Source organism: Pseudochaenichthys georgianus, unplaced genomic scaffold (assembly GCF_902827115.2).
Source record: "Pseudochaenichthys georgianus unplaced genomic scaffold, fPseGeo1.2 scaffold_608_arrow_ctg1, whole genome shotgun sequence".
NCBI lineage: Eukaryota > Metazoa > Chordata > Actinopteri > Perciformes > Channichthyidae > Pseudochaenichthys > Pseudochaenichthys georgianus.
Genome location: NW_027263166.1, coordinates 71,160 through 91,566, shown reverse-complemented (window position 1 = coordinate 91,566; position 20,407 = coordinate 71,160). Strand labels below are relative to the sequence as shown.

Below are 20,407 nucleotides of genomic sequence, written 5' to 3'. Positions count from 1 at the left end.
ACCTCTGGATCTGAAGTCATCAGAGCACGAGCTGAGCGAGCTACGCACCTCTGGATCTGAAGTCACCAGAGCACGAGCTGAGCGAGCTACGCACCTCTGGATCTGAAGTCACCAGAGCACGAGCTGAGCGAGCTACGCACCTCTGGATCTGAGGTCACCAGAGCACGAGCTGAGCGAGCTACGCACCTCTGGATCTGAGGTCACCAGAGCACAAGCTGAGCGAGCTACGCACCTCTGGATCTGAGGTCACCAGAGCACGAGCTGAGCGAGCTACGCACCTCTGGATCTGAGGTCACCAGAGCACGAGCTGAGCGAGCTACGCACCTCTGGATCTGAAGTCATCAGAGCACGAGCTGAGCGAGCTACGCACCTCTGGATCTGAAGTCACCAGAGCACGAGCTGAGCGAGCTACGCACCTCTGGATCTGAGGTCACCAGAGCACGAGCTGAGCGAGCTACGCACCTCTGGATCTGAGGTCACCAGAGCACGAGCTGAGCGAGCTACGCACCTCTGGATCTGAGGTCACCAGAGCACGAGCTGAGCGAGCTACGCACCTCTGGATCTGAGTCACCAGAGCACGAGCTGAGCGAGCTACGCACCTCTGGATCTGAAGTCACCAGAGCACGAGCTGAGCGAGCTACGCACCTCTGGATCTGAAGTCACCAGAGCACGAGCTGAGCGAGCTACGCACCTCTGGATCTGAAGTCACCAGAGCACGAGCTGAGCGAGCTACGCACCTCTGGATCTGAAGTCACCAGAGCACGAGCTGAGCGAGCTACGCACCTCTGGATCTGAAGTCACCAGAGCACGAGCTGAGCGAGCTACGCACCTCTGGATCTGAAGTCACCAGAGCACGAGCTGAGCGAGCTACGCACCTCTGGATCTGAAGTCACCAGAGCACGAAGCTGAGCGAGCTACGCACCTCTGGATCTGAAGTCACCAGAGCACGAGCTGAGCGAGCTACGCACCTCTGGATCTGAAGGTCACCAGAGCACGAGCTGAGCGAGCTACGCACCTCTGGATCTAGAGGTCACCAGAGCACGAGCTGAGCGAGCTACGCACCTCTGGATCTGAAGTCACCAGAGCACGAGCTGAGCGAGCTACGCACCTCTGGATCTGAAGTCACCAGAGCACGAGCTGAGCGAGCTACGCACCTCTGGATCTGAAGTCACCAGAGCACGAGCTGAGCGAGCTACGCACCTCTGGATCTGAAGTCACCAGAGCACGAGCTGAGCACCTCTGGATCAGAGGTCACCAGAGCACGAGCTGAGCGAGCTACGCACCTCTGGATCTGAGGTCACCAGAGCACAAGCTGAGCGAGCTACGCACCTCTGGATCAGAGGTCACCAGAGCACGAGCTGAGCGAGCTACGCACCTCTGGATCTGAGGTCACCAGAGCACGAGCTGAGCGAGCTACGCACCTCTGGATCTGAAGTCACCAGAGCACGAGCTGAGCGAGCTACGCACCTCTGGATCTGAAGTCACCAGAGCACGAGCTGAGCGAGCTACGCACCTCTGGATCTGAAGTCACCAGAGCACGAGCTGAGCGAGCTACGCACCTCTGGATCTGAAGTCACCAGAGCACGAGCTGAGCGAGCTACGCACCTCTGGATCTGAAGTCACCAGAGCACGAGCTGAGCGCGCTACGCACCTCTGGATCTGAGGTCACCAGAGCACGAGCTGAGCGAGCTACGCACCTCTGGATCTGAAGTCACCAGAGCACGAGCTGAGCGAGCTACGCACCTCTGGATCAGAGGTCACCAGAGCACGAGCTGAGCGAGCTACGCACCTCTGGATCTGAAGTCATCAGAGCACGAGCTGAGCGAGCTACGCACCTCTGGATCTGAAGTCACCAGAGCACGAGCTGAGCGAGCTACGCACCTCTGGATCTGAAGTCACCAGAGCACGAGCTGAGCGAGCTACGCACCTCTGGATCTGAAGTCACCAGAGCACAAGCTGAGCGAGCTAAGCACCTCTGGATCTGAAGTCATCAGAGCACGAGCTGAGCGAGCTACGCACCTCTGGATCTGAAGTCACCAGAGCACAAGCTGAGCGAGCTAAGCACCTCTGGATCTGAAGTCACCAGAGCACGAGCTGAGCGAGCTACGCACCTCTGGATCTGAAGTCACCAGAGCACGAGCTGAGCGAGCTACGCACCTCTGGATCAGAGGTCACCAGAGCACGAGCTGAGCGAGCTACGCACCTCTGGATCTGAGGTCACCAGAGCACGAGCTGAGCGAGCTACGCACCTCTGGATCTGAAGTCACCAGAGCACGAGCTGAGCGAGCTACGCACCTCTGGATCTGAAGTCACCAGAGCACGAGCTGAGCGAGCTACGCACCTCTGGATCTGAAGTCATCAGAGCACGAGCTGAGCGAGCTACGCACCTCTGGATCTGAGGTCATCAGAGCACGAGCTGAGCGAGCTACGCACCTCTGGATCTGAAGTCACCAGAGCACGAGCTGAGCGAGCTACGCACCTCTGGATCTGAAGTCATCAGAGCACGAGCTGAGCGAGCTACGCACCTCTGGATCTGAAGTCACCAGAGCACGAGCTGAGCGAGCTACGCACCTCTGGATCTGAAGTCATCAGAGCACGAGCTGAGCGAGCTACGCACCTCTGGATCTGAGGTCACCAGAGCACGAGCTGAGCGAGCTACGCACCTCTGGATCTGAAGTCACCAGAGCACGAGCTGAGCGAGCTACGCACCTCTGGATCTGAAGTCATCAGAGCACAAGCTGAGCGAGCTAAGCACCTCTGGATCTGAAGTCATCAGAGCACGAGCTGAGCGAGCTACGCACCTCTGGATCTGAAGTCATCAGAGCACGAGCTGAGCGAGCTACGCACCTCTGGATCTGAAGTCACCAGAGCACGAGCTGAGCGAGCTACGCACCTCTGGATCTGAAGTCACCAGAGCACAAGCTGAGCGAGCTACGCACCTCTGGATCTGAGGTCACCAGAGCACGAGCTGAGCGAGCTACGCACCTCTGGATCTGAAGTCACCAGAGCACGAGCTGAGCGAGCTACGCACCTCTGGATCTGAAGTCACCAGAGCACGAGCTGAGCGAGCTACGCACCTCTGGATCTGAGGTCACCAGAGCACGAGCTGAGCGAGCTACGCACCTCTGGATCTGAAGTCACCAGAGCACGAGCTGAGCGAGCTACGCACCTCTGGATCTGAAGTCACCAGAGCACGAGCTGAGCGAGCTACGCACCTCTGGATCTGAAGTCACCAGAGCACGAGCTGAGCGAGCTACGCACCTCTGGATCTGAAGTCACCAGAGCACGAGCTGAGCGAGCTACGCACCTCTGGATCTGAGGTCACCAGAGCACGAGCTGAGCGAGCTACGCACCTCTGGATCTGAGGTCACCAGAGCACGAGCTGAGCGAGCTACGCACCTCTGGATCTGAAGTCACCAGAGCACGAGCTGAGCGAGCTACGCACCTCTGGATCTGAAGCTCGTTGCAGCGCCGAACTGGAGAAACCCTGGAACACGTTGGTCAGGGTTTGAACCTGTGCCCAGCGGGTCGGGGCGTTGGAGATCTGGCGCTGATCGTGGTTTGCGGTCGCTCACACCCGACACGAGATCCACGCAGCGTTTCCTTTGCAGCCGCAGCAACGTAACATGGCGTGTTTGAGTTGGTCTGCTGCTCGATCGTCCCACAGACGACCGCACGTCCACGTGATGTCACATCGCGCATGTCGTCACGACACCATACAGGTGTTAGACGGGGGCGGAGCGGAGCGGGGTGGGAACAAATAACAATTGTCCGGTACCGGGATTAATAAGAGTTGTGAGGACAGGAGGCCGAGCCCCGCGGACCGCAGCTCTCTCTCTCTCTCTATGCTCCGTATCAGCTGATCGCTGCGCGCTGCAGCTCAGCGTCTTTCTCTCTCTTTCTACACACACTCTTTCTGCCCGTTTAACAGCCTAATCTTTGTCAAACTTTCTTATGTTCTTTCTCTAACACGTAATGAAGGTTATTAAGCGTTTTAGCTCCTATGTTGTTAATATTAACCGCCATTTCCTTTATGAAGTAAAGCAGCCTCCCTGTCTGTGTCCTCGCGCTGTCCTCACATCCCCGGACCCCCAGACTCAGAGGAGCACAGGGATGTCAGTATTGTTTATGAAGCAGGGAATAGAAAGTACATTATTGAAATGAAAATACTATTTATTTACTTTTACAAACAGTGAGCAGCTGCAGCATGTGTATTGCAGGCAGGGCCGCCCCTGGCCAACTTGGGGCCCCAAGTGACATTGTGAGATGAACCGACAGGAGTTAATCTTTTTTTTTTTCTTCGAAACAAAGTAGGCTAATATAATAATATAAATATAATTCCTGTTTATTATTATTATCAACACTTTTTTATGCAGTGAGGTAAATGGTTGTGCATGTATGTCGTTCAGTATGCGTTTACAGGTGAATACGTCTGCATTTCCTGCCAAATACTATTCTCAAAAAGATTAAAATATAATTAATGCAAATAAACAACTTCTATTAATAATAGCGGCCCTGATTGCAGGACGTGTGTAAGCGTGCAAGCGTCTTTGAGTTGTAGAAAAGCGCTAGGCCTGTAGGCTATACATCTAATGTATTATTATTATTATTAGGTTATGTCCTATGTGTTGGACATGTGTGGTGGGTCTCTGTCTCCCAGGCAGGCTGCAGTGTAGCATCAGAGGACACTGGGCCAATCGTACATTCTCAAACTGCACCACATAGAACTAACTAAACAATGCAGAGATTATTTTTATATAATTGTATTCAATAACCGTAATGAAATTACACAGTATGAAGTGATTTGTAAACAGGAATACAGATTTGACTTAATGTTTTCATAAATATATTTTTCTCCCAGTTTGTCATGGGACTTATTTACCCTCTCAAAGAACCGGAATCGAGAACCGAAAATAACCGGAATCGAAAAGCAGAACCGGAATCGTTAAAATCCAAACGATACCCAAACCTATGTGTGAAGCAGTGAAATCTCACCGCTCACTTACGTTAGCGGTGTTGTAAAAACCGTGGGAAAATGTAAACTACGATGACGAAGAAGAAGCTTCCAGTGGCCCCAATTTTTGTCCATTCTGGACAAGTGAAAAATGTATTCGGACAAGTACATTGCCAAACTCACTTGTCCATGGACAAGTACTCTCTAAAAACGTGTTCTCACACTGCCCCTGCAGCCCCACGCTGGCTGACACGCCCCCTCACGGGTTGTCTGTAACCTCTGTCTCTGCCTGTCTGTCTCTCAGGTGGGGGGTGCAGGGACGTGCTGAAGCTGTCTGTCTCTCTGGGGACGGCGGCCCTGTTCTTCCCTCTCTTGGTGTGGGGGGGGTTTGTCTTCCTGCCGTTTGACGCCCCCCTGATGGACGGCCCCCCCCTCAGAGTCGTCTACACCCTGAGGTGCTCCGTGTTCAGTGTGCTGCCCGTAGTCCTGGGTGAGGACCTGTCCCCTCTCACCTGTCCCTCTCTCACCTGTCCCCTCTCACCTGTCCCTCTCTCACCTGTCCCCTCTCACCTGTCCCTCTCTCACCTGTCCCTCTCTCACCTGTCCCCTCTCTCACCTGTCCCCTCTCTCACCTGTCCCTCTCTCACCTGTCTGTCACTCACCTGTCTGTCTCTCACCTGTCTGTCACTCACCTGTCCCTCTCTCACCTGTCCCTCTCTCTCCTGTCCCTCTCTCTCCTGTCTCTCACCTGTCTCTCACCTGTCTCACTCACCTGTCCCTCTCTCACCTGTCCCCTCTCTCACCTGTCCCTCTCTCACCTGTCCCTCTCTCACCTGTCCCTCTCTCACCTGTCTCTCTCTCACCTGTCCCCTCTCTCACCTGTCCCTCTCTCACCTGTCTCTCTCTCACCTGTCCCTCTCTCACCTGTCTGTCTCTCACCTGTCTGTCACTCACCTGTCCCTCTCTCACCTGTCTGTCACTCACCTGTCTGTCTCTCACCTGTCTGTCACTCACCTGTCCCTCTCTCACCTGTCCCTCTCTCACCTGTCCTGTCACTCACCTGTCCCTCTCTCACCTGTCTGTCTCTCACCTGTCTGTCTCTCACCTGTCTGTCACTCACCTGTCCCTCTCTCACCTGTCCCTCTCTCACCTGTCTGTCTCTCACCTGTCTGTCACTCACCTGTCTGTCTCTCACCTGTCTGTCTCTCACCTGTCTGTCACTCACCTGTCCCTCTCTCACCTGTCTGTCACTCACCTGTCTGTCTCTCACCTGTCTGTCACTCACCTGTCCCTCTCTCACCTGTCCCTCTCTCACCTGTCCCTCTCTCACTTGTCTGCCTCTCTCCTGTCCCCCTCTCACCTGTCCCCCTCTCACCTGTCCCTCTCTCACCTGTCTGTCACTCACCTGTCTGTCTCTCACCTGTCTGTCACTCACCTGTCCCTCTCTCACCTGTCCCTCTCTCACCTGTCTGTCTCTCACCTGTCCCTCTCTCACCTGTCCCTCTCTCACCTGTCTGCCTCTCACCTGTCCCTCTCTCACCTGTCTGTCTCTCACCTGTCCCTCTCTCACCTGTCCCTCTCTCACCTGTCTGCCTCTCTCCTGTCCCTCTCTCACCTGTCCCTCTCTCACCTGTCTGCCTCTCACCTGTCTGTCTCTCTCCTTTTTGTCTCTCACCTGTCTGCCTCTCTCCTGTCCCTCTCTCACCTGTGTGCCTCTCACCTGTCCCTCTCACCTGTCTGCCTCTCACCTGTCTGCCTCTCACCTGTCCCTCTCTCACCGGTCTGCCTCTCACCTGTCTGCCTCTCACCTGTCTGTCTCTCACCTGTCTGCCTCTCACCTCTCTGTCTCTCACCTGTCTGTCTCTCACCTGTTTGTCTCTCACCTGTTTGCCTCTCACCTGTCTGTCTCTCACCTGTCCCTCTCTCACCTGTGTGTCTCTCACCTGTTTGTCTCTCACCTGTCTGCCTCTCACCTGTCTGTCTCTCAGGTTGGGTGGTGCTGGGTGTCACTCGCCTCAGGTCCTCTGTGATTGGCCCTCACTTTGATGATGAGGCAAAGGGGGCGGGGCTTCCTGAGGTCTCTGTGCACCGACGCTTCGTCTCTGACTCCACCTCCCTGTTCCTCATCTACTTCCTGAACCTGTCCGTCATGTCAGTGTACCTGAACCAGGATCACCTGAAGCTGGTCCCCCTGCTGACCGTGGTCTTTGCCTTCGGGAGGTGAGACCCCCAAGAACCCAGAACCACCTGTAGCTCAGGACCCCCCAGAACCACCTGTAGCTCAGGACCCCCCAGAACCACCTGTAGCTCAGAACCACCTGTAGCTCAGGACCACCTGTATCTCAGGACCCCCCAGAACCACCTGTAGCTCAGGACCACCTGTAGCTCAGGACCACCTGTAGCTCAGGACCCCCTATAGCTCAGGACCCCCTGTAGCTCAGAATCACCTGTAGCTCAGAACCCACCTGTAGCTCAGAACCCACCTGTAGCTCAGGACCCCCTGTAGCTCAGAATCACCTGTAGCTCGGAACCCACCTGTAGCTCAGAACCCACCTGTAGCTCAGGACCCCCTGTAGCTCAGAATCACCTGTAGCTCGGAACCCACCTGTAGCTCAGAACCCACCTGTAGCTCAGGACCACCTGTAGCTCAGAACCACCTGTAGCTCAACCCCCTGTAGCTCAGGACCCCCCAGAACCACCTGTAGCTCAGGACCACCTGTAGCTCAGGACCCCCTGTAGCTCAGAACCCAGAACCCACCTGTAGCTCAGGACCCCCCAGAATCCAGAACCACCTGTAGCTCAGAACAACCTGTAGCTCAGAACCACCTGTAGCTCAGGACCCTCCAGAACCATCTGTAGCTCAGGACCACCTGTATCTCAGGACCCCCCAGAACCACCTGTAGCTCAGGACCACCTGTAGCCACCTGTAGCTCAGGACCACCTGTAGCCACCTGTAGCTCAGAACCCACCTGTAGCTCAGGACCCCCTGTAGCTCAGGACCACCTGTAGCTCAGAACCACCTGTAGCTCAACCCCCTGTAGCTCAGGACCCCCCAGAACCACTGGTAGCTCAGAACCCACCTGTAGCTCAGGACCACCTGTAGCTCAGAACCACCTGTAGCTCAACCCCCTGTAGCTCAGGACCCCCCAGAACCACCTGTAGCTCAGGACCACCTGTAGCTCAGGACCCCCTGTAGCTCAGAACCCAGAACCCACCTGTAGCTCAGGACCCCCCAGAACCCAGAACCACCTGTAGCTCAGAACAACCTGTAGCTCAGAACCACCTGTAGCTCAGAAACACCTGTAGCTCAGAACCCCCCAGAACCACCTATAGCTCAGGACCCCCCCAGAACCACCTGTAGCTCAGAACCCCCCCAGAACCACCTGTAGCTCAGAACCCCCCCAGGACCACCTGTAGCTCAGAACCACCTGTAGCTCAGGACACCCCAGAACCACCTGTAACTCAGGACCCCCCAGAACCCCCTGTAGCTCAGGACCACCTGTAGCTCCAGAACCACCTGTAGCTCATGACCACCTGTAACTCAGGACCCCCCAGAACCACCTGTAGCTCAGGACCACCTGTAGCTCAGGACCCCCCAGAACCACCTGTAGCTCAGGACCCCCCAGAACCACCTGTAGCTCAGGACCCCCCAGAACCACCTGTAGCTCAGGACCCCCCAGAACCACCTGTAACTCAGGACCCCCCAGAACCACCTGTAGCTCAGGACCCCCTGTAGGTCAGGACCACCTGTAGCTCCAGAACCACCTGTAGCTCCAGAACCACCTGTAGCTCAGGACCACCTGTAGCTCAGAACCCACCTGTAGCTCAGAACCACCTGTAGCTCATGACCACCTGTAACTCAGGACCCCCCAGAACCACCTGTAGCTCAGGACCACCTGTAGCTCAGGACCCCCCAGAATCACCTGTAGCTCAGGACCCCCCAGAACCACCTGTAGCTCAGGACCCCCCAGAACCACCTGTAGCTCAGGACCCCCCAGAACCACCTGAAGCTGGTCCCCCTGCTGACTGGTCTTTGCCTTCGGGAGGTGAGACCCCCCAGAACTCAGAACCACTTGTAGCTCAGGACCACCTGTAGCTCAGGACCACCTGTAGCTCAGGACTCCCTGTAGCTCAGGAGTCAGGACCCTCCAGAACCCAGAACGCACCTGTAGCTCAGGACCACCTGTAGCTCAGGACCTCCTGTAGCTCAGAACCCCCTTTAGTTCAGGACCACCTGTAGCTCAGGATTAGACCCCCACCTTTAAATTGTGTCTCCGTCTGGGTTAACTAAAGGTGCGTTTGTTTTGCGTCTCCGTCTGGTTTAACTAAAGGTGCGTTTGTTTTGTGTCTCCGTCTGGTTTAACTAAAGGTGCGTTTGTTTTGTGTCTCCGTCTGGTTTAACTAAAGGTGCGTTTGTTTTGTGTCTCCGTCTGGTTTAACTAAAGGTGCGTTTGTTTTTGTGTCTCCGTCTGGTTTAACTAAAGGTGCGTTTGTTTTGTGTCTCCGTCTGGGTTAACTAAAGGTGCGTTTGTTTTGTGTCTCTGTCTGGTTTAACTAAAGGTGCGTTTGTTTTGCGTCTCCGTCTGGTTTAACTAAAGGTGCGTTTGTTTTGCGTCTCCGTCTGGGTTAACTAAAGGTGCGTTTGTTTTGTGTCTCCGTCTGGTTTAACTAAAGGTGCGTTTGTTTTGCGTCTCCGTCTGGTTTAACTAAAGGTGCGTTTGTTTTGCGTCTCCGTCTGGTTTAACTAAAGGTGCGTTTGTTTTGTGTCTCCGTCTGGGTTAACTAAAGGTGCGTTTGTTTTGTGTCTCTGTCTGGTTTAACTAAAGGTGCGTTTGTTTTGTGTCTCCGTCTGGGTTAACTAAAGGTGCGTTTGTTTTGTGTCTCTGTCTGGTTTAACTAAAGGTGCGTTTGTTTTGCGTCTCCGTCTGGTTTAACTAAAGGTGCGTTTGTTTTGCGTCTCCGTCTGGTTTAACTAAAGGTGCGTTTGTTTTGCGTCTCCGTCTGGTTTAACTAAAGGTGCGTTTGTTTTGTTTCTCAGGCTGGTTTAACTAAAGGTGCGTTTGTTTTGCGTCTCCGTCTGGTTTAACTAAAGGTGCGTTTGTTTTGTTTCTCAGGCTGGTGTACTGGGTGGCGGCGGCGTTCGGCAGCAGTATCCGGGGTTTCGGGTTCGGCCTCTCCTTCCTGCCGAGCATCGCCATGACGGTCGCCAACATGATCTTTCTGTTCACGGTGGAGGCGGGGGGGTCGGTGTTCAGCCTCCCACCCGCCCCTCAGGAGCCGCTGACTCCACCCGCCGGCCGGCAGCGGTTCTGGGGATGATCCGATGCTGAGATGTTTTTTAAATGCTATTTTTTTATAAAAGGAAATTTTCTTTAAAGGTTTCTGTGTTAATAAAGTTGTATTTTGAAATGTTTGAAGTTGTAACCCCCCCCCCCCCCCCTCTCCAATGTGTAATCATTTGTTTGTAGGAATCAACTTGTTTTATTATTTCCATTTAATTTTAATATCTGTTTAATGAACCTTAATTATTTGATTCACACAATAAAAAATCTGCTTTTATAAAAACAGTTTTCCCATTTCACAATAAAAGCATGACATATTTTACTTTGTTTCTTCATGTTTAGTTTAGTTATGTATGTATGGTGTCGTGGAGCAGCTTTAGCCGACATGGCTAATTTCCAGCTGTTGTCCCCGGATGGTAAGAGACACCCTTATCATCACTATATATCAACAGCATTAGTTGTAAACAAATATAAAATAAAAGGATGAAAGACAAGTAGATACAGGTGAGAGGATAAAAGACAACAATAAACAACACACGTTACTACATACAGTACATGTCACATTGAGCACATCACAATCACACAACAGACACGAGGGCAACATCCATGATCACAACATGTAACACAACATGATCACAACATGTAACACTCACCTTCATATGATCATTATAGTTATAAAAAAAATAAGAGAATAAAGGAAAAATATTTATGAAATACTATATGGCAGTAAAACAAGAATACAGTTTGAAAGGAGAGTGATTTGTAAAATATCCATAAAGAAAAAGTAAATCTGCTTGTACAGTTGTGTTTCATCTGGTGGTGAGCGATGTATCCACAGATCTCTTAATGTTGCTCTCAAAGTGCACCAGATTGATGCTTTTAACTTCAATATTTAAAAAAAGGAGGTGAGGTCCGCTCCCCACTCATAAAAAATAGCACTTTACCCCTGCCTATAGGCCGTGAGCTGATTACCGAGCCTTCATTGTAACAGTCGCGGGTGTACTGTGTGTTTGCGTGTGGGGAGTGCTTTTGTGCGTGCTCTATAGTGCCCGTAGTTCCCAAACACAATGCACATAGTCTGGAGCTCACTGGGGTTCTGCATATGCTTTAATCAGGCGTTTTAACACTTTTTTCCATGAAAATTATTTTTATTCACTACCATGGGGCTATATAAATCAAATTCCGGGTAATTCGGAGCACAATTGTACCTTTTACTATTTAAATGTATTTGTATTATATATTTTTGGGCTATAAAAGTGACATTTCTGGGTGACTTTGTCAGTTTATGGAGCTTAGCCCACAAATCCTGGAGGTTCCAGGCCGAATTTGGGAGCTCACAGGCGGCCCCCCATGCGCCCCCACCCGCGGAAAGAAGAAAAAAGTAAAGAAACCGGTCAATTATATCTTAAAATAATCAAAAATGTAGTTTTAAAAAATTGTTGAAAAAACGTCTAAGTGCCAACAGAGAGGGGCTCAAAAAAGCTCAACCCTTCGGCGCTTCCGGCCGAAGCCCCAGACACTTTTTCCGCTCCCCCGTTGAAACTTACAACGGGGAGGGGAAACCAAGCCTCCACTTCTCTGTCAAAAAAAATGCATTCATCCAGACTACTATCCGCACGAAATCGGAAACCCAGTTTTTGAGAGGACTCAGGGAAAAAAAACGGCTGTCTCACTTCATGGAGGAATGTATCCGCTCCATGTGCACTCTGGCTCGGATGAATTTGTTGCCTAGCCTGGTTCTTACCAAACTTTAAGTTTTTGAACTGGTCTCTGGAGGAATGCAAGGGGAGTCGACAGGGGACTCTACCCGCCTTATGAGGCACTATTTTCGGATACTTTTTTTCATTTTCACCCATTTTCCCTGGTTCTCCAAAAACTTGAATCTGACTATTTTGCCTGTGGAGGAATGACATGGGAGTTAACAGGGGACTCTACCCGGGTTATGAGACACTATTTTCGGATACTTTTTTACATTTTCACCCCTTTTGCCTGGTTATTTTTTTTTAATTAATTTTTTTCTGTTTTGGCCGATTTCACCCGGTTTCTTCTACCGGGGGCACTGCCCGGTCCTGGGTGCCCCCCCACGGCCTTTGTCCAGCCGTTCACGCCCCCCCAACTCACCCGTACATTAACGGATTTTGTAAATGTTTTGCTGCGTTCTTCTCCTCTGAGCTCACTGATCGAATGGCAAACGCGACCCGCCATCGAAGGGCCTCCGCCGGCCCGGCCTCGTGCCGGTGCTCTGGCGGTCGGTTCCTCCAAACTGTGGGTTCTTCTACTCTGACCTCACTGATCGAATGGCAAACGCGACCCGCCATCCTAGGGTCTTCTCCCCCACGTGCCGGTGCTCTGGCGGTCGGTTCCTCTGAACTGCGGGTTCGACTCTGATTGACTGATATGAAGCGTTTCCAAGATGAACCGTCTGACTCCGGGGTCCCACCACGGGTTCCGCAGCGGGGTGAACGTTTCGGGCTGGAACCTCCCCACTTCGCAGAGGAGTGCCAGGCAAACATTTGTTTCTCTTACTCTCCACTGTTGCATAGCGGCCTTAGTCGGCTGCGGCATACAGCAATTGGCCTTGCCCCAGGCCCGGTTCCCCCGGGACCGGTGCTCGGTGGCTTCACATGATATATGGTCGACCCTACTTCATCACGGGCTACCTGGTTGGTACATATATGCTTGCCGTAAGGGGGATATTGCCTGGTCGCGGGTGCCCCTCCCAAGGCTTGAGTCCAGCAGTCGGCTGCGGTATCAGCAACTGGCGTGCTCCACATATATGCTTGCCGTAAGGGGGATATTGCCTGGTCGCGGGTGTCCCTCCCAAGGCTTGAGTCAAGCCGTCGGCTGCGGTATCATCAATTGGTGTGCTCCACATATATGCTTGTCCCTAAGAGGGTTGCTACAAGTGCTCGGTGGCTTCACATGATATAGGGTTGACCCTACTTCATCACAGGCTACCTGTTTGATCTTGCGTAACAACCACATATGCTTGTCTGCAAAGAGTGAACTGCCTGGTTCCCGCCCGGGTGTTCTTCTACGGCTAGTGTCCAGCCGTCAGCTGCCGTATCAGCAAATTTGACCCGCCATGGGAGGGCATCCCCTCCGGGTCCATGTGCCGGTGCTTGGTGGTCGGTTCCTCCAAACTGCGGGTTCGACTCTGCTCCTGGAGCGGACAAAGATATGTGTATTTGCCTGAATGATGGAAATAAACAAAGAATTATATTTGACAGGACATGACGGAGAAAACTGTATTTTCCTGGCTTTTTGGAAATAAACCAAATGTGATATTGCAGGGCAACACGGAGCTCGTTTACCCATGTGATGTTGTGCAGTACATTACTGAGCTCATTTAACGACATGGAGTACCAGGGGCACTAAGGGGCACTAAGGTCTTACCCGGATGTCCTTATGTGTTTAGTCAGAGTGAGAGTGCTTAAGTTTGGGTACACAGCTTTGCCAGGCGCACCCACCCGTGGAAAGACGAATATGACAAAAGAGTTCAAGTGTAAACCTCCAGCACAGGGGGGGTGCCGTGAAGAAGGCCGAATATGGATGCTGATGGGCGGATGGTAAAGCACCGCAAAATCCAAGCCTCCGGTAATGAGATCCCTCTCAAGACTCCGGTCAAGACTCTCATGCGGTCCCCAGAAGCCTCCAGTAGTGAGATCCCTCTCAAGACTCCAGTCAAGACTCTCATGCGGTCCCCAGAAGCCTCCGGTAGTGAGATCCCTCTCAAGACTCCGGTCAAGACTCTCATGCGGTCCCCAGAAGCCTCCAGTAGTGAGATCCCTCTCAAGACTCCGGTCAAGACTCTCATGCGCTCCCCAGAAGCCTCCGGTAGTGAGATCCCTCTCAAGACTCCGGTCAAGACTCTCATGCGGTCCCCAGAAGCCTCCGGTAGTGAGATCCCTCTCAAGACTCCGGTCAAGACTCTCATGCGGTCCCCAGAAGCCTCCGGTAGTGAGACCCCTGTATGCCAGAAGACCCGTGCGTCCGTCTACAATAAGCTGAAAGCTAATCTGGCTAAGGACTGGCCCTCTCCTCACTGGTCCACTGGGAGGGGACGGGGGAATACCATGCATGAAATCACGTTGCCTAAAAGCATGGAGACGTACATTCAGACATACAGGGATCATTGTTAAAAAGCAAAAAAAAAAAAAAAAAGACTCCAGAGCCTGTTGTAGATATTGTAACTACGCAAGGAACAAAACTTGAAGTTGTTGCCTGTTACAAACACCTTGGTATCTGCTTGATGGTTGTCTCTCCTCTAAACCTCAGGTCTCTAACCTGCTGAGGAGCTGAGGGTGAGGCTAGGGTTCTTCTACAGGAACACGTCCTGCTTCTCCTGGAGGCCAGGAAGAGGCTCTGTGACCTTTGACCTGTGCTGGCCTCTGGGGATCTGGTCTATCTGAATGCACCGGCCCATTGCCTGGTCCAGTCAGATGCTGCGTATCACAGCGCTCTGAGATGTGTGACAGACTGTAAAGCATTAACCCTTCACTGCACCCTGTGTGCAAGGGCTGGTCTGCTTTCACTAACTGCACGGAGGCTCAGTCACTGGTACACGTTCATCTCTAAAGCCATGCTGGTAAACTCCCGTATTCTATCTGCTCTCTGATCTCTCGACGAATTGAAAATACGTATTGCCTGAGATCTCATGATGCTGTTTTATTAAATGTGCCAAGTGCTCGGACTGAGCACTCTGGTTCCCCTGCATCACTCTGAAACTCACTGGGTGCCGTGCTGTCTGATACTCATGGTACCTGTCACTGTGAGTAGAGTCTGTAAACTGTACATTATGTTGTGTGTCATCCTTATTGTTGTTCTGTTGTTTCTATGTTACATGTGTAACTGATGTCCTGCAGGTCACCCTGAAGAAGAGATCTTTTGATTTGTAGTCTTACGCATCCGACCTGGAAAACTTTGCAGCCAATCTTATTTGTTACAGTGTACCGTGCACCAGGTCCTTATTCAGAATTCTTATCAGAATTCTCTGAGTTTTTATCAACTTTGGTTCTTAAAACAGACAAAGTAATTATCGTAGGTGACTTTAATATTCATGTTGACGATGATAAAAATAGCCTTACTGTTGCATTTAACTCTATATTAGATTCTGTTGGTTTCTGTCAGAGTGTAAATAAACCAACCCACTGTTATAATCACACTCTCGACCTTGTTCTGACTTATGGTATTGAAATTGAGCAACTATTAGTCGAACCGCATAATCCTGCTTTATCCGACCATTTCTTAGTAACTTTTGAAGTACTGTTACTAGACTACAAAGCATTAGTCAAAAGCTCCTGCAGCAGAAACCTATCTGTTAGTGCTATAGCCACATTTAAGGAAGAGATTCAACCAATACTTAACTCGATAGCATGTCTGCATGTAGGGGAGGAAACTTATACAAAATGTACACCACCCCAAATTGATCATGTTGTTGATAGTGCTATAGATGCGCTGCGAATAAAATTAGACTCTGTTGCTCCTTTGAAAAAGAAGAAAATAAAACAACATAGATTAGCTCCATGGCATAATGCCGAAACCCGCAAAATAAAGCAAAAGTCTAGACAACTTGAAAGGATATGGCGTTCCACTAAACTTGAAGAATCTCGTTTAATTTGGCATATTACTCTCAATGAATATAAGAAAGCACTGCGTAAAGCGAGAGCAGCCTACTACTCTTCATTAATAGATGAGAATAAGAATAATGCAACATTTCTTTTCAGCACTGTAGCCAGGCTGACAGAGAGCCACAGCTCCATTGAGCCTTCTATTCCCATAGCACTCAGTAGCAATGATTTTATGTGCTTTTTTAACGATAAAATTGTTACTCTGAGAAACAAAATTAATGACCTCTTGCCTTTGACCAGTATAGTGTTATCAACAGCTCCCGGAAACGTAAGTTCTAATATTACACTAGATAGTAAACTAGAATGCTTTTCAGCCATTAACCTTGAACAATTACATTCAATGATTCTCTCTTCTAAACCATCAACGTGCATGTTAGACCCAATTCCAACTAAGCTGTTGAAGGAAGTTTTTCCATTAATTAGCACTTCTTTATTAAATATTATGAATATGTCTTTATTATCAGGCTATGTTCCACAATCATTCAAAGTAGCAGTGATAAAACCGCTTCTTAAAAAGCACAGCCTCGATCCAGAGGTTTTAGCCAACTATAGACCTATTTCTAATCTTCCGTTCCTCTCAAAAATTCTTGAGAAAGCGGTCGCTAAACAGCTGTTACTTAAAAAACAATGATTTATCTGAAGACTTTCAGTCTGGCTTTAGAACACATCATAGCACAGAGACAGCTCTGGTTAGAGTCACAAATGATATTCTAATAGCCTCAGACAAGGGACTTGTCTCTATTCTTGTTTTGCTCGATCTTAGTGCTGCATTTGATACTATCGACCATGATATCCTATTGCAAAGACTAGAGCACTTAGTTGGCATACAGGGAACTGCTTTAGGCTGGTTTAGGTCCTATCTATCTGAACGCTCTCAGTTTGTACGTGTTAACGATGAATCTTCCACGCAAACCAAAGTTAGCCATGGAGTGCCACAGGGCTCAGTGCTCGGACCTATTTTGTTCACATTATATATGCTTCCGTTAGGCAATATTATAAGGAATCATTCTGTAAACTTTCATTGTTATGCGGATGATACTCAACTATATTTATCAATCAAGCCTGATGAAATTAATCATCTAAATAAAATTCAAGACTGCCTTAAGGACTTAAAAACGTGGACGACCTTAAACTTTTTGATGTTAAACACGACCAAAACTGAAGTTATTGTACTTGGCCCGAAGAATCTACGAAACAAATTATCTAAAGACATACTAACTATGGATGGCATTAATTTGGCCTCCAGTGAGACTGTAAGGAATCTTGGTGTTATATTTGATCAAGATTTATCCTTTAACGCCCACATAAAATCAATTTCAAGGACCGCCTACTTCCATCTACGTAACATTGCAGAGATCAGGCATATCTTGCCTCAAAACGATGCAGAGAAACTAGTCCATGCATTTGTTACTTCTAGGCTGGATTATTGTAACTCCTTATTATCAGGGTCTACCAAGACGTCAGTCAAGTCGCTTCAGCTGATTCAAAATGCTGCGGCTCGTGTACTAACCAGAGTTAGGAAAAGGTACCACATGACTCCTGTTCTGGCTGCCTTACACTGGCTCCCTATAGAACACAGGATAGAATTTAAAATTCTTCTTCTCGCCTACAAAGCCCTTAATGGGCAGGCGCCATCTTACCTTAAAGAACTCATTATACCCTACTGTCCTACTAGGGCATTGCGTTCCAAGAATGCAGGGTTGTTGGTTGTTCCTAGAATCTTTAAAAGTACAATGGGAGCCAGAGCCTTTTCTTATCAAGCTCCACATTTGTGGAATCAGCTTCCAGTTTGTGTTCGGGCGGCAGACACCCTATCCGTTTTTAAGAGTGCGCTTAAGACCTTCCTTTTTGATAAAGCTTATAGTTAGGGCTGATTAGATTCAGCCCCTAGTTTTGCTGATATAGGCTTAGTTTGTCGGGGGACATCTTACTCCTTCCTTCTCTCTGTCTATACCCGTGTACACTCATGTTCCGATTAACCCAGCTTCCCCAAATGTCTTTCTTTTTGGTGTCTATATACGCTGGGATCCGGAGTCATGGATGATCCTGCGGTCCTGTGTCCTGGATCGCGAGCGCTGGATCTTGAGTCGTGGCTGTGGTCCTGGATCATAGGTCCTGATGGATATCCTCGTGGATTCATCTTCCTATTATACACACATGCATTTCCAAACATCTGGACTACCTATGTTGCAAATGTATTATCTTTTCAATTTACACACGGCATCTATTGCACGTCTGTCCGTCCTGGGAGAGGGATCCCTCCTCTATTGCTCTCCCTGAGGTTTCTCCCATGTTCCCTTTAAACTGGGTTTTCTTTGGAAGTTTTTCCTTGTACGATGTGAGGGTCTAAGGACAGAGGGTATCGTATTGTCATACTGATATTCTGTACACACTGTGAAGACCACTGAGACAAATGTAACATTTGTGATATTGGGCTATATAAATAAACATTGATTGATTGATTGATTGATTGATCAAGGGGCTTCAGCTGGTTCAATACAGGCATCATTGTGAGGGTGTCGCACCGACAGTAAAACGGAAAGAAAGTTGTCTGTCCAAGGTCAGCTGGATAAAGAACTTCCTCGTATTCATGGCCCATGGTGTTAACCGGCTGTCGGATTGGCTGTTCCTAAAAGACACGAAGAGGGTCCGTGGCTGGAGCGAGTAGTCACAACATCGCTGTTGTTCCTGAAGAATGTGAAGAATGTCCTGAGGTACTTGTCTGAGTTAAAGCTCCGGGGGTGCAGGCTCACCCAGTCTGATACGACCCACATCATCAGAGAGGTGACAGCCAACATGAACGACTTGAAGAAGTCTGTCACTGGCCACCAGTTCAAGATGAAGAGGAACAAGCTGGATCGTCTGCCGAGCCAGGCGGAGCTTCTCGCCGCTGAGAAGCGCATCCCTGATCTCCTTGACCTGATGGCTAGCAATCCGACCTCAATCACCCAGTACCTGCTATATGGCTATCTAACCCTCCATTGGAGCCTCCTGTATGGCCACCGTCCGGGTGTGTTCGCAAACATGACCAACACTGAGGTCTTTGAGGCGGACAGAAGGGGCACTGCTGAGGGCTACATCATCCACGTGCAGGATCACAAGACTGCCAAGACATTTGGTGAAGCACAGCTGGTGCTTACAGAGAAGGAGTTCAGCTGGGTCATGCGGTGGATGGGGATAAAAGAGGGCTTGTCGGGTCCTCAGAATGAATTCTTCCTTTTCACAACGGGGACGTACGCCTCCAGGAACCTGAACGCTCACTTGAAGAGGGCTTGGGCTGATGCTGGGCTAGAAACAGCCGTCACCTTCACAATCCTGCGCACTGCCCTGGCTGACAATATCAAGCATCACCAAGATCCAGAAAGCAGGTCGATTCTCGCCAGGTTTATGTGTCACGACGTAAGCACTGCAGACCGGTTCTACGCGAATACGCCTGGAATAAAGGAGGGATTGAAGATCCGCTGCATGTTCAGGGCGGCAGCTGCAGCAGCAGCATCATCAGAAGGAGGTCTACCGCCGTCAGATACCTCCGAAGAGGACTCAGGGGCGGATAGCAGCGATGCCTCTTCTTCAGGGCCGGTTGATACTCCTGATGAGGGGGCAGGGGTCGTGGACTCAACGTGTTTTCCCCGGTGCACCGTACAAGTTAGACGGCTAATATGAGCCCCAGGCCCCCGCTAATCATGTTTTTATCATGTTTTTATTATGTTTATTTTGCATATTGTGTATACTGTTCTTGTAAAAATCGTGTGATAATTAAATAAATAATAAAACATTTATATAACCTTGAAGGTTCCCAGGGGTTGATACGGTGCCAGGTATCAGACTATTTAAACAAAGTTTATCCAGGATTCAGACACCTTCCCTGGCTTGTAAAATGCGGAGATGCGCCCTGGAGGTATCAGACTATTTTAAACAACTTTTCCCCGCCTTTCAAACACTTATTCACACTTCTCTCTTCCAGACGTTTAAAAACACTTTTCCCGACCATTTAAACATTATTTCTGGCTTGTAAAGTGCAGTGATGAGCCCTGGTAGTATCAGACTATTTAAAGGGTTACCAGGAGCATGAGAATATCCTCCACAGAAGGGGGGGTGGTAGTGCCGTGCAGAAGGCCGAATATGGATGCTGACGGGCTGACAGAAAAGCACCACAAAATCCACCACCTTTAAGTGTTACCAGGGGCATGAGGTTCTGTAGGGTGTGATCATCTGGGTTTAGTCCGCGGGGGAGTGCTTAAGTCCGGGGGCCCGGGGACTCACGGTGTGCACGGTTATGGAAGTGCGCATGTGAGGGACACATGCTGGAGGTCATTAGTCCGTTCTTTGGGGGTCTTGGAGGGGCCACAAAGAGGTGATTTCCCCGGTCTCTGTCCTGGATGTGTGAAATAACCTGAGTCCCCATTTCAGGGACACATGCTGGAGGTCTCTCTCCCGAGAATGGACGTCCATTGCCTCTAAATAGGGGTAAAATTAGGTCTGTCACTTTGGGTAACCACTGTCAGACGTCTCCCGAGAGTGGATGTCCATTTTCTCTAAAT

At 50.2% G+C, this 20,407-nt stretch overlaps 1 protein-coding gene across 1 annotated transcript in view; it reads left to right on the top strand.

Annotated features, from left to right (window-relative positions):
* LOC117443419 (transmembrane protein 79) overlaps window positions 1–10,558 on the top strand; it is a 13,531-nt gene extending 2,973 nt beyond the window's left edge. The window contains exons 3-5 of the mRNA XM_034079401.2: window positions 5,259–5,444; window positions 6,943–7,174; window positions 10,069–10,558. Coding sequence (XP_033935292.1) covers window positions 5,259–5,444; window positions 6,943–7,174; window positions 10,069–10,273 — 623 coding nt within the window. The 3' untranslated portion in view covers window positions 10,274–10,558. The remainder of the gene's footprint in view (window positions 1–5,258; window positions 5,445–6,942; window positions 7,175–10,068) is intronic.
* The last annotated feature ends 9,849 nt before the right edge of the window (window positions 10,559–20,407 follow it).